The 14,909-nt window shown below is 39.6% G+C and overlaps 1 protein-coding gene across 10 annotated transcripts in view; it reads left to right on the top strand.

The window, feature by feature from the left end:
• Positions 1–14,214, top strand: part of lmo7a (LIM domain 7a) — an 86,337-nt gene extending 72,123 nt beyond the window's left edge. For 6 of the 10 annotated variants that reach the window (XM_086050694.1, XM_086050691.1, XM_086050697.1 and 3 more), the window contains 11 exons: positions 450–475; positions 1,009–1,116; positions 1,191–1,277; positions 2,522–3,093; positions 4,118–4,158; positions 4,276–4,434; positions 5,195–5,372; positions 5,487–5,795; positions 6,750–6,858; positions 10,797–10,899; positions 13,594–14,214. In XM_086050694.1, the coding sequence (XP_085906820.1) occupies positions 450–475; positions 1,009–1,116; positions 1,191–1,277; positions 2,522–3,093; positions 4,118–4,158; positions 4,276–4,434; positions 5,195–5,372; positions 5,487–5,795; positions 6,750–6,858; positions 10,797–10,899; positions 13,594–13,616 (1,715 nt within the window). In that variant the 3' untranslated portion in view covers positions 13,617–14,214. The remainder of the gene's footprint in view (positions 1–449; positions 476–1,008; positions 1,117–1,190; positions 1,278–2,521; positions 3,094–4,117; positions 4,159–4,275; positions 4,435–5,194; positions 5,373–5,486; positions 5,796–6,749; positions 6,859–10,796; positions 10,900–13,593) is intronic. The other 4 variants (XM_086050699.1, XM_086050698.1, XM_086050693.1 and 1 more) reach the window with 3 other exon arrangements.
• Positions 14,215–14,909: the final 695 nt, after the last annotated feature.

The following is a 14,909-nucleotide window of genomic DNA, read 5'->3' as shown; positions in this document are numbered from 1 at the left end:
TTTCTTCATTTGTTTATATTTATATTTACAGATAAAATCCACACTTTTTTTGTTTTGCTTTGCTATGCACATTAAAAGCATATTCCCGCCACGCTCTCAGCATGTTCAACTTTGTTCACTTCCTCTTCTGCATGCTGATCATGCTCTTCTTAATTTTCCCCATTGCCACCAATGGACCTCTGCTGTCCATTAACATTTGATGTATAACGACTGTTGAGTGGAGAGAATCAAAATGTCTGAATGGGTCAAACGTGACATTTGTTTGTTTCTCATGGCTTGTTATTCTCATTGTCCGCTTTCGTGATCAATGTGTGCTTGACTGGGCAATAAAAAGTAAATAAGCCTGTCAGCAGCCTGTTAATTTGGTAGATGGCCTACAGGGTGCCTTGAATTAATCTTCCATTGTGCATGACACAAATATTGACTGGATGGTTTTGACTTTTTTCAAGGAACAGCAGACTCTGCGATGCCAGATGTAAGTAACAACATATGTAATAACATTATATTACAGTACATTACGGTATTTCTTCAAATAGTGGTCTTCACTTAATTAGACACTGTACCCTCAATTAATTGCCAGGTGTGGTGGTGGAGGCTTGAATTTTCTTGATGAAGACTAAAAGCATCATGTGTCGTGGTAGACATTGCATAGAACATATTCTTGAAAAAATATGCCTGGGTTCACTTCCACTTTAAGTTTGCATCTGACTTGTCAAATTCAGATAAAACCATACAATTCCATAAGAAAATGATTAAATGACTTTGTGATATGCATATTGCATTGGCCACTATCGCGATATTGATATTTTTTCAATATATTGTGCTGCTCTGATGTCAATACAGTAATACGTGATTTATTCCATTTGTTGAAATATTATTATACAGTGACATACGGAAATAAAGTTTTTTTTCCTCTGTTTTGGAGTTTTTGGAGGGGAGAATGGAAAAAAATGCCTAATTTAAGTAATATTTTAATATTTCTAATATCTTTATCCACTCCGTCCTCAGATTCCCGTTCCTCCAATCACTGCGTCTACGACTCGCTGGTCTTGGAATCCAGAAGAGGAGCGCAAGAGACAGGAGAAATGGCAGAAGGAGCAGGAGCGCCAACTACAGGTACAGTACATTTAAAATTGGAAGGCAAAGGAATTAAGGTGTTAAAGTGTCAATGTTATCGCTTTGTCATGCAGGAGAAATATAAGCGTGACCAGGAGAAACTGCAGGAGGAGTGGACAAAGGCCCAGCAAGAGATCTCCAGCGGTTTTACACAATCCGAGGTACCACACCACATCATATATTCAAACTGCACCAGTAAATTATATATTAACATAATAATCATTTTATTTACGCTAGCCAATCCTCTAATTTTGAGAGGCTTTTTTTGATAGAAAAAAACCCCATGAAAAATTGGCTGAAAAAGAGAAGACATATAACTATAACTTTAGATATAAATATCTAAAGTTCCTGATATAAGATTTAAAAAATGATTTTGTTAGTTTGTTGGCTAATAACAATTAATACATTAAATGATTTACTTGCCTTACATGTAATTATATTGTTATTGTCAAATCTCAGAATTGTGTTTTTTTTCCATAAAAAAAAAAAAAAATTGTAGAAGATTGTGGGAGTGGACAAGCAATGTAATGAAACAAAATTCTTTACATAAAGTATTGTATTTTTGATGTCGGACAGTAACATATAACGGTTAATATTGTCACGCAACACTTAACATTTATAATGTATATTGTTTATAAATATAATTATTGAATTTGGGGACCTCATATAGTCACACAGCCTTGTGGGTCTTTCTCTATAAGCTTGAATGTGCTGCGATCTATATGTTGCTGTTGTTGTTTATTTTTAACGTAGTGGTAGAGTTTTTGAAGCAAGATAACACTTTTTGAACACAGCAGGTGCAACATACCTTATTTGTTTTACCTTTGCTGACACAAACTCCAAATAGTGACTGGATTTCCACCTTGAAAATGCAAATCTCTCTCCTTCCTCCATTGTTATTTTTCATATGATTGAAACATGACATGGTGCAAACATGATGTCATTCTCTCAGACGGAATGCTGAATTATGAAGTCCCAAAATGCTTCACTTTAAGCTGTAAACACTAGTTGTGTTTTCTATAATGTCCAATTGATTGTTGTGTATTTTATTATTTGTAAATTATTAGTTTTGTTCCACGTACACGAATGAGGGAACACCGTGACGGAAAAGTAAGTTCCTATTCATTATATTAACTGGCAAGTGTACAAGGGGGTTAATCTTTGATGTTTTGCAAGTGATTTAAAATATAAAGTTTTAGCTTTCCTCAAATGAAACCCCATGATAACAATGTGGACTTGTCACATGAGATTCCCACATCAAAAAACACATTCCCCTTTGAGTTAATGCTTCTTCCACAATGTAACCACCTCACCTCACAGGAAGTAAAGAACTACTTTGTTGTGGTTCCACTTAAGGAAATAACGTCATGTGTTCAACCATGCCTCTTTTTGGTGTCTCCTGCAGCCTGCGGGCCCAACCCTCACCTACTGGGAGCTAGAGCAGGAGCGAGAGCGGCTGGAGCAAGAGAGGAAGAGGAGGGAGGAGGAGGAGGAGCAGGAGCGCATGAAAATGGAGGTGGAGAGGAAGCGGAGAGAGGAGGAGTTTGAGCGTCAAAGGCAGGAGATGAGGAGGCGGGAGGAGGAACTAGAGCGAGAGAGACAGGAAGTAGAGAGGAAGAGGAGGGAGCAGGAGCAAGAACTGGAGCGCCAACGGCAGGAGATGAGGAGGAGGGAGGAGGAGCTGGAGCGTCAAAGGCAGCAGGAGGAGGAGAGGAAGAGGAGGGAGGAGGAACTGGAACGCCTGAAGCTGGAGGAGGAGAGGAAGAAGAGGGAAGTGGAGGAGGAGCGCCAAAGGCAGGCAGAAGAGGAGAGGAGGAGAAGCAGGCAGAAGGAGGAGGAGGAGAGGAGGCAGAGGGAAGAGGAAGAGCTTTTGTGGCAGAGGAGGAGAGAGGCAGAGAAAGAGGAGCTGAGGAGGAGGCTGGCGGCCGCGGAAGAGCAGCAGTGGCGAGAGAGGGAACACACCATCGAGCAGCAACGGTGAGTATTTTTGCAATCAAGACAAATCAATTATAATAATACAACAATACAAAACAATAACCTTGGGAACTGTTGTTTACAAATAAATCACACCGGTCAAAAAATGTTCTAAAAAGGTTAAGCTAAGTTACATTCACACAAGACATAAGGGTAATTTGCAAACAAAAGTGTTGAAAAGTGTTAATACAGGAAAGGCAACAATTTGATGAACATATGTATGTAAGGTATATAACTGACAAATCAAATATTTACAAAAGGCCAAGTACGTTTTCATGTCACTAAAATCCATCCATCCATTATCCAAACCGCTTATCCCGATACCCCGGGCGTACTGGAGAATATTCTTTGGGCAGTAGGCGGGGTACACCCTGAACAGGTTGCCAGCCCATCGCAGGGCACACAAAGACGAACAACCAAGGAACAATTTAGTGTTCCAATTAACCTACCGTGCATGTTTTTGGAATGTGGGAGGAAAACGGAGTAGCTGGAGTAATCCTACTCAGGCACAGGGAGAACATGCAAATTCCACACAGGAAGGCGGGGCCGAATTCGAACCCACGACCTCTTCACTGTGAGGTGGACGTGCTAACCAGTCAACTACTGTGCCACCCTGCCACTAAAATGAAAACTAAAAGCATAAGGATGAATTAGTAAATTTGGAAACAAATCAAATGTAAAAAAATATACACACACACAAAGCTGGGCATACTGCCTATGTGACTGACCGGTCCGCCTATGACCGACGCCCATTTTGTAGGATAAACGATAGATGGGAAACTTAAAAAAAAAATAGTCTGACTAAGCATAGTCGGAAGCCCATTTTTTTCGCCGTCTATTTTAGTACACAAACCCATCATCAAAAATAAATGTCAAAAACGTAAGTCATTGATAGTTGGCAAACAAATGTAAAAGAGTAATTAAAGTCAAGTTTTCCAAATAAATGTAAAGACGTGGAAAAAAAGCATGTAATTTTTTTCAAACAAATCAAATTTGGATTGTTTTTTGTTGTTGTTTTTTTCTCCAGGACTATGTCGCTGGAGAATGAAGAAAGACTTCCGTACAGAGGTCAGTGATTGATTTCAAATACAGTTAGCAATTGTAGCTAATACTGTGACCTTTTAATGGAGTCCACTGAACCCAGTGAGGCACACGTCAAAGCTCACTTGTGCGCCGGCGCTGTAGGTGTGTTTGTGCATCGGGGCGGCATGGCCCAATGGCTGCTGGAGGAGCAGGCCAAGAGCACGTGCGACAAAGTGGCACACGGTCACAGGGCCGCAAGCGAGCTGGAGAAGGAGAGGAGGAACATCCTCAATGCCATGAGATACAGGGAGCCTGAGAGAGGTCGGCTCCCGCCCCCGCAGTCGTTGGCTCTGATTGGCCTCTCAATAAAAAAAAATACCAATCAGCATGCCAATCAGACAGTCCAAATCAGAATTGATGGACTTGATCAAATCTGACTTGTAAATCTCAGTCTCAACATTCTTTGTATTTAAATTTAAATGTCTTTAGGATGACTGAAAACAGATGAGCCCTTTCCGGGACAGGGGTTACTATCATGGAAAACTGTTCAAAAGATGTTTTCTCCTATTTGAATGAACCTTTAAAAAAAATCCAGAAAAATTATGGTTTTTAATTTGTGCATGAATAATTTGAATCAGGTGTGTTACATCAGGGAGAGATTGAAAACCTGCAGGACAGGTGCCCTCGAATACCGGAGTTGGTGACCCCTGGTGTAAAGACTACACACTGTAGAAATTTTAGATTTTTCGATGTTCATTCATTTTAAAAACACTATTAATTTCAATAATATGCCAAAAAAAAAGAAAAACGTTCTATCGCACCAACGGACATTTTAAAAAAAAATATAATCGTAGGTCTAGTAATCGCTAATTATATTACATGGGTCGCGCCTCCCCCTGCGGGAGGCTGACATGTTTTGCCACCATCTTTCTGCTATGGATACCCAAAGGAAACAAATCACCCGATCACAAATTTGTTGGATCAATGACTACAGCATGTTAACACATGCAACGTCCTTACTTCATCTGTGTCGGTTTTCATCCTCATCTATCCCGTTTGGCTTCCCCCTCTGTAATGGCAGTGACGGGCGGTGATGTGGCCGACGCAACGGATGCGCGGCCGCCATCGCAGGCGGAGCTCCAACGCCAGCAGCTCCTGAACGACATGAAGAAAAAGACTAACTTGCTGACGGACAGCAGCTGGATCCGCCAGCGTTCCGCCACCACCCCTGGCCGCAACGACTTGCCATCAACACGCAGGTATGTCAAGCGGCCCGGTGCTGGTTCCGCTGGTGTGGGCTCACTAACACCGAAGTGCGCAGGTTGTGGCTTTCAGCGCTGGGGCTAAAATTGGGCGTGGGCTTGGCTTTGTAGGGCCGGCTCGCTCGACGACCTGGATAACCCCCCCAACTCCTGGCGTTCGTCATGGACACCCAGGAGCGACTCCTATATTCCAAACTACTCCCGGCCTCATTCTGCCCTCTCCGGCAGCACTCCCTTTTACGGCGGCGGGCCGCCGGGAGCGAGGTCCGGCTCAAGCACCCTGCCCCCCTCCTTACGGGGCCCGGCAGCGGGAGCGACCCCTTGGTCTCGACATTCGTCGTCCCCCTCGCCATCTTCTCTGTCTCCCACCACCTCCCCAGAACCTGGTTCTGACGCAGGTGGTCGGCAACAGCGCAGCAGGTAAACTGGGCTTCGCTGGTCTACTGGGTCTGAACGGAGGTCATGGTGCGGCTTTAATGGGAGTGCTGGCTTAAAGCTTCAGCGTTTTGTTGCAAATTATTTTTGTTTTACTTTATTCCCGGTATTCCTGTATTGTTGTTTTTTGTTGTTGTTGATTTTTAACATTATTTTGGATCTATTTTGAGCATTCATCAAAAAAAAAGGTTTTTCAGAAAACCCCCCCCCCAAAAAAACCCCTTTTTTTCATTTAACACGAAGACAGGAACATGTTTAACATTAAAACATTATTGCGTTTGTGGAACATGAGTTAAGCAGTAAAATCCACCCATTTTCGTACATTTCACGGGGCAGCCATTTTGTCACTTGCTGTCGACTGAAAATGACATCACAGTTGCTCAGGTAACGACCAATCACGACTCAGCTGTTTTCTGGAACTGAGCCATGATTGGTCGTTGTCTGATCACTGAGCAACTGTGATGTCGTTTTCAGTCTACAGAAGTGACAAAATGACCACCCCCCTACATGGCAAAAAACGGGTGGATTAACTCTAATTCCACAAACGCAATATTAATCAGAATGCGGTGTTTAGACGGGTGAAGGCACATAAAACATATTATTACAAAGAATAAGAATTTGAGGGGTTGCCTTCCTTGAAAGAGATCCGTTTCCAATTACACTTCCATCCAGTTGCTTTTGTTGTGCATTTTCTATAATGACTTTCATTGGGAGAAAATGGTCTTTCACTTAGGTGTTGTGGTTCCACCTATTTCTTTGGCAGGCACACTTTTTTTTAGTTTGTAAAATAAGTTCGTCACGTACGTTGTCTTTTCATGTTTGAAAGGCACGTTCACTCCATTTGTAAAGTTGAAATATCATCCATGCGGCCGCACTTTGTCCAAGTGTCAGTGACTTTATGTGCTTCCATATGTCCAAGCTGTGCGTTGTGTGATGCAGGTCAGTGAGCGGTAAGAAAGTGTGTACATTGTGTGACACAGCGCTGGGGAAAGGAGCGGCCATGATCATCGAGTCCCTCGGGCTCTGTTATCATTTGACCTGTTTTAAGGTGAGATCTTCTTCACACATTCTGACTAGTTCACACTTCATTATGTTTAAAATAAAATGAATTAATTTAAAAATAAAATTACAATTAGGGCTTCCACAAACGATTATTTTGCTAGTCGACTAATCATTAACGGTAGTCGCGATTAATCGACTAATCGGATAATATATATATCGTGGCAAATCGCAGCAGCAAGCTGCTCCTCTTATAATAAGCACCATTCGCTTACATCTTAAATTCTTTATGTACAAACTAATCATGAAGACAAGATGATAGTGCATTCAACTTGTATTAAACTTTGCAACCCAAGCCATCATTCCTGACATGTTTATAAATAAAGGAGTGACTTAAATTGATGATGATACACTGGCCTTAAAATGTTTTGCTGTAATTCTTTAGTGCGTTTTAAAATTGAACCAAAACTATCCACTGTGCAGAGTTGCACGAATACAATGAAATTATCTATGAATACAAAAAGAAGTACTTGTATACACATTTCACTCTTCTTGGGCACCAAGACTTTTTTCTTTTTTTTTTTTTAACGGAAGGTAGTGAAATCAGAGGAGTAAATTGGGCAAATACTCTGTGCTAAAGAAAACTAAAATAAACACTTGTATTGGTTTTTAATTTTGTGTTAATTTAAACTTTATCAAAAAGGTTTTTTTTATTCTTTTCACTAGTATGCATAATTTAAAAGTAGTAAATTGTCTACACAATCAAAATGTGGTATGCACTTGTAACAAAAAAAGGAAGACCTTTTTTTTGCACTATAACATAGTATATTAAAATAAACTTAATTATGGATTTTATTGTTATGTGATGCCGATGAGTGGCACATATGTCGTTTTTGTGTTGAGTGCTGATATTTCCCAGTTCATGAACGCATCACTCCGCTCGCAAGTGAGAGAGAGAGGGAGGGAGCAAGAAAGCGTGCGCTTCCTGCTTCGATGTCCACCACGGCCATAAACACACAGAGTTTTGGTTGTTAATCAACGCGAGTTTACTGAATAATGGCTGCTTAATCCATAGAAGATGCTACGACGTGTTAGCGTACCAAATAGGAGCGTTACATTAAACACACCGTAACGTGTGTATGCTAACCGCAGCTAGCTTCTAGACACAACTGTGCCTATGTCAGATATGAAATCAGGCATAAGCCATAACTTGCTCCCTTTTTTTAAATGATTGGGCACGCCCATCGTGCTGCCATGAAAGGCAGGTTTGCATTGTATTGAGTATATTCGGTGAAATGCGCCGTAACTTCGGACTCTGTAGCCAACACGAATTAGCCCATACAGTGTAAGGTTTACAGTACTTTACCCACAATGCTTCTATTTACATCACGGATTACGACCACTGCGCATGTGCGTTGCAGATAGGAAAACAGCCAGCGGGAAAGAGCGAGACGCGGCAGTCTCGAAAGAAAAATAATGTGCCAAATAAATATATGAATAAACGACGCGTCAACGATTAAAATTAATCGACGACGATTTTGATCAAACGACCTCGTCGTTATTAGTCGACTAATCATGACAGCCCTAGTTACAATAGAAACTCAAAAGGAGTAGGTTGAAGTGCAAAGAAATCCTACCCCTCGTTCACAAAATGAATGACAATGCTGTCCTTATACGTATACCAACAGTAGTTTACGAGAATAATAACACAATCAGTGTTTACGTCAGTAATGTTGATTTTCCATCTTCTTAATACATTTCCTGAATGAAACTAAGAAGCAGGTTGCTACATCCATCTTTCATTTATTACAATTATTAATGATGAAACAGAATGCAACTGATAAAATAAAATACAATTGAAAAGCTAATTGCAACATTTTTGGTTTCATGGTCATACAAATAATATTGATGATGAAATAAGATAACATGAAAAGCAGGTTGCTACAAGCCGCTGTTTAAAAAAAAAAAAAAAAAATTAAACTTGTTCTTCTGCATATTCACGCAGAAACTGATTTTTCTAAATCTTTTTAAATTGCACCACGTTTGTGGCGTCTTTGATTTCTCCATCAAGACAATTTCATAAATTTACACCACATGTTGTAGCACACATAATTTTTAGAGCGGTTCGGGAATATGTTTTTTTTGTATTCATTTTTTCCCCTCAGATTGTAGATTCCTTCTCTTCTGCTAAACATTTTTTTGATATTTACCGGAAGCACATTTTTGTGTATTTTGAACATCAACTGATTTGATTTAAATTCTACAAGGTCCTTAATCTTCAGAATTTTTGACTTTGGAAAAGGTTATATATAGGGTATGATCCCAATATCCTGCAAAGCTAATCATTCGTATTGCATTTTTAAAAATTGCATATGCTTCAATATTACACTTATATGAATTCTCGTTTCTTTATCGTGAAAATCCAAGATAAATTAAATTTCAACCTGTCCTGAGTGCCCTTTCCACTTTATTGATGTCAATGATCAGCATTATTTCCATTGACCAAATATTTCTATCCTCCTCAATTCATGCGAACGTCCTTCCGCATCTCATTTGTGTTGTTGTTTCATTATGTCTGTCTGAGTTTGTTGCTGTTCCTGCTTTTGCTATCATGGCTAAAATAATAACACTGGTCAAGAGCAAATTTTAAGAAGTGTATTTATGTGACCCCAAACATACTTTGGACGCTGATTTATAAAATGTCTTTACTTGTTTTCTAGCATATCAGGTTTTTGAGATATCTTTATTCTTTTTTACTAAAGTTCAATAAAAGCTTGCACAATATGGATTTCACCGCCTTGTAATTTATAGCTATGACATGCTGAACCTAACACCGAATTCATAAATATTATTAAGTATATTTTATTATTATGATTGTTGTGATTGTTATTATTATTGTTGTTTTTGTTATTATTATTATATTATTAAAACCTGATGTGTTTGAGAAAAAACAAACAACATTAGGAATCAGTGCAAGAAAATCATCTAGAAAACTTAACTTGCATCTCACATTAATATATTTAGTAAAATATGTTGACCAGTGTAATGTTCCATTTTGGCTAAGAGTTACTAAGTTGCTGTTGTGGTTGTAGATGTTACCGTTTATTGCATAAAGCGAGAGAGTTTAGAGTTTAGTCACTCAGTTTCATAGTTGGCTTACCAACTATTTAATCAGTCAGTCATTTTAATTGGTCAATACATTAGTTGGTTAGTTCTTTACTTAGTCTGACAGTTAGTTGTTTGTTTGGTTAATTGGTTCGTCAGTCAGTTGGTCAGCTGGATAGGTAGCTGAATAGTCGGTTAACTCTAGAAGTCATTTGACTATTTCTGCTTTACATTTGATTATGTCACCCCGCCATATCCCCTGCTAATTTGTCAGGTAAAAATGAAAGGTGGCTAATTGTAGCCAGCAGAGTTGTTTGGCACATATCACCCAGATTTGTAGTTCAATAGTTGTTGTAAAAAATCCTGGGCATTCTAGTGGTAAGGTAGTTAGCTGGTTAGCTAACTAATCAGTAAATTAGTTAGTTAGCTAATCAGTCAGTGACCTGTCCAGCCGGTTGCCCAATCAGTTACTTAGTCAGTCAGTCAGATTCTTGCTTAAGTAACTGATTGGGTGGTTAGTCGATCGGTCTGCTGCTTAGCTAATTAGTCCGTTGGTCAGCTAAATGAGTTAGCTGGTGAGGTAATTCATAAATGAATTAGTCAGAGAAACAGTTCCTTCCTTAGGTAGTCAGTCAGTTAGGTAGCTAGTTAGTTAGTTAGTTAGCTAGCAGGTTGGAGAGTTTCAGTTAGGTAGATAATTCATAGGTTATTCAGTTTGTTAGTTGGTTAGTAAGGCAGTGAATTAGCTAGTTAGTTAGCCCATCAGTCAAACCTGTTCGTTGGTCGGTTATTGGAACTATTAAAAAAAAAAAAAAATCTAAATGACAGATTTCTTCCTTGAAATGCACCAATGTTTGAACAATCAACTTGGTTTGTTTCCAGTGCATCGATTGCAAGTCGGCCCTTGGGGGATCGGAAGCTGGGGCAGAAGTCCGAATCCGAAACAAACAGCTCTACTGTAACTCCTGCTATCTGCGATTCAAAAGTAAGGCAAAGTCCTAAGGCCCATCTTCTTTTCTTTTGTCCACTCGTGGCAATTCATTATCAGATTGCACTTGTGCCCTTATGTCCAACAGTCAGCACACTAATTTCTGTCATTTTCAATGTGTTTGTGCATTTTATATTTAATTAATACAGAGTGCAATTAGTTATCAAGGTAGTCAGTCAGTCTATTGGCTAGTTAACAGGTTAGTCCAGGGTTAGGGTTCTTTCACACTCAAAGATCCAGGGTTAGGGTTAGAAAGAAAACACAGAGAACAGAAAGAAAACACTGAGAACCGCAAACACTTTTGGACATGTAAAATGAAGATGTATATATATATATATGTACACATATATATGTACACATGCATATATGTACACACACACACAAACGCATACCGTATTTTCCGGACTACAAGTCACAGTTTTTTTCATAGTTTGGCCGGGGGTGCGACTTATACTCTCGTGCGATTTATGTGTGAAATTATTAACACATTATATTGTGTCTCGTTCCTTTTCAACGTCAGCAAACAATACACCAAACAACCACAGGAGGGCGGTCTAAGACTGCATATAAACCTGCATTACATATTGACTTTACAACGGGCAGAATAACATGTATAGTGTATATCATTTCACATCTTATTGTAACCCACATAAAGAAACATAAACATAAATCCTAAAAGCTATTAAAATGCATGAATAATTAAATTTTTTTTTTTTTTTTAATTTAAGACAATTTGACTGTTCATCAATATGCATCTATACAAAATAGTGTACTGTTTCTTTATGACACTGGCCTTGCATCAGCCCCACGTACGGAGCTGAGAGCAGGGAAGAGAACAAAGAGATAATTACGATCATGTCATCTTCCAAACCGCTTATCCTATATAGGGTCGCGGTGAGTTGCTGGAGCCTATCCCAGCCGTCAATGGGCGAAGGCAGACTACACTCCGAACCGGTCGCCAGCCAGTCGCAGGGCACACATAGACACTGTCACTGAGCGGGAATTGATCCCACGCTGCCCGCACACAACTCAGGCGTGTGTACCACTACACTATCAGCGGACATAATTACGATCAAATACATAAATACTTTTGGTGACTTGGAAACATTCTACATGGTCGGGGATAAATAAAAGACTTATTTAATCGATCTACAACCGTTTTGATGAGTTTAAAGTTATCTTACCGTAACTTTATTGTATACTACATGTGTGAATGTTAGCTAAATATTACCATCGAAGCTCGGTGGAAATGATGTGTACTAAGAGCACAAATTAATTCCCTCCAAAAATGCGACTTATTCTCCAGTGTGGTTTATATGTTTATTTTCTTTTTTTTCTTTCTTCTTTATTATGCTTTATGGCTGTTGCGACTTGTATTCCGGAAAATACGGTCAATGTTTCAAAAAATTTAATTTTATTTATTAAATGAACACATTTTGAATTCTTACAAAAAAGTTGGTCTCTTTCAAATGAATTAAAAAGCTGAACTTAAATTATCCATCAAGCAAAAAAATACCTGAATTTAAAAATACAGTGGAATAAAGAGCACTATTTCACTGAACATTGAAAATAAATCAACTGCCTGAATATTTGTTTTATCTCGTTAATGAGATTTCTGATCCTGAACCTTGCACATGCAGCGTCTGCAAATCAGGGCTGGGAAGTTATTTTCATCTTTACGTAGGACTGTAAGCTGCCATCTTTTTAAGAAAAAAACATTTTTTTTGTGTAAGCGTTCATATTACATTATGAATGCGACCTAGGTCTCTTTTCTTGTGTGAACATAGTAGCGCCCCGAAAGTGACCTACATAAACAGAAGAAGAGACGGTCGAAGTTACTCACGACGACGTATTTACGGAAGTAAATTTACAGCGTGTCGGGGCATATCGACAATGTAGCGGTCAGAGGTAGAAATACAGTATTTGGGGGAAATGATGAGGCGGGGCCTTTTCAATCTCATTTCATGGAGACGTCACTAAAGATGACGTCACGTCATAACCGCGCGTAAAAAATGAGCCGTGGCTGAATTACTACTATCACCATAAATGTCCACTTTATGCTTCATGTTTCAAGTGGGATTAAAGTCAAATATAAAAGTCAAATGCTGTTACTCAAAACAATTGCAGAGTCGCTTCAGCACTGATCCCTCTGCCTGACATCAGTGTTGGATGTATGCGACCTGGAGATTCGGACTCTGGCCGCATTGCAAAAAAAAATCTGAGATAAGTATCCAATCTAGGACCACATATGAAAGTGGCCAAAAACTTTGACTTACTAAGAAGACATGATGCATGTTTTTGAGACAAATAACATGCACTTCCATTGGCCACTTAGAATTTATTTTCCCAAGCCACGCAGAGCCGCAACATCAGGATGAAAGAGTCACTTGCGGCTCCGGAGCCGCGGGTTGTCGACCCCTGGGTTAGACTGTCATTTAGTTATTTAGTTGGTTCATCTGTTTGTCTGTCAGTCAATCAGCTAGCTAGTAAGTTAGGTAACTGGTTAGTTATTGTGTCACTTAATATGATTATAAAATAGGACACAATAATTATGAATTTGTTGCATGGATCATAATGGACCTTTCTTCAGCACTGTGAATCCTGCCAAGCAACAAGCGCCTGGCTCACGTGACATTTCTATACCTGCTTGTGAGCTACAATTTAATAGTTTTTGTGCCTCATCTCTTCCAGCTGCGCAGCCCACTTCGATGTGACTTGAGGGTCCTCCAGAAGATCGACGAGGAGACCACGAGCGACAACAACCCATGATGCCCCCGCCCCCCCGGCTCCAAATGGCCGACTTCCGCAATATCATTCCTGAGATTTGAATCATTTGTGCTGTTTTTTTTTTTTCTTTCATTTTAAGTGGGTAAGACTGGTGTGTGTTTTATGCGCAAGATGTCAAGTATTACAGCTGTAGAAAGTGTTTTTCTGCATACAACATTTGGTTACTGCAGGGGTGGGAAAACCCAAGGCCTATGGGTTCATAGGAACGTTAATTCTATCGTAATAAATATAATATTTTTCATAAATGTAGTATGGCCTTGGGAGGTAAAAGGCTCCTTAATCTTACCAAGCACATCTTCCTTTTATTATTATTTTTATGAAAAATAACGCTTCTTCCCACTAGTGGTGTTCAGTGTTCATCCGCCTACTTACGTGCCTTTATGTCTGCAACAGGGAGAAGTCATTAGGATTACTATTATCACTATCCAGACTGTATTTAATGAGAGAATATTACACAGGTTGTGAAGAATATATGACATGTGATGATGGCACAGAAATTTGTAAATAAAGACTTTAACTCTACAATTGTGGTGTCTGATTCCAGGTGTTTGGGTGGAATTTCAATGAGGCAATTTGTCACGCCCATTTGATTCCGCGAGCAGCATTCTGTGACACTTTTGACAAGTCATCTCCATAAATCGTAATAATCCCGCCACCGGCGCTGTTACACTGGATCCAATTTGCAATGAGTGTTTATTGAATATTCATACCCCTGCCTCTCTTACTTCCTCTACAAAGAGCTAGGAAATTGTCCTTGTTGTTGTGTAATTGAGAAGACTGGAATGGAAATTAGTCAGAAGTGGGGGGAGGGAAATTGGCTCTGTCAGTCTAACTGTGGAGACATCTCAAATTCTTCCGTCCTCCACTTTGGATTTTTCTTGGCGCTGTGCAGCGGGAAAGATTTTAAATCAGAATGCTTGGAAAACAAACTCAACCTCAATAGTGTCCTGTATGAGGAATATGAACCCAAACACTACACTTTTTCCCCCCTCTGCTATGACATTGGAATGTTCTGGAGTTGATTTTAACCAACTTTTCGGAAAATGCAGTTTCTCCCTACAGGGACCTGCACTGCATCATGTATGCAGGATTATTAATAATATGAATTTCTAATGACAAACACGCAAGATATTGCCAAGAAACTGTGTGTGTGTGTGTGGGCTGCTCTACAGTGGTACAACATTTCTACTTCCAGCAACTTTTGGGGAGAATTAAGACAA

The sequence above is a fragment of the Filicampus tigris genome, chromosome 14 (assembly GCF_054856515.1).
Source record: "Filicampus tigris isolate MCC_2025a chromosome 14, RoL_Ftig_1.0, whole genome shotgun sequence".
NCBI lineage: Eukaryota > Metazoa > Chordata > Actinopteri > Syngnathiformes > Syngnathidae > Filicampus > Filicampus tigris.
This window is presented reverse-complemented; position numbering and strand designations above follow the sequence as displayed.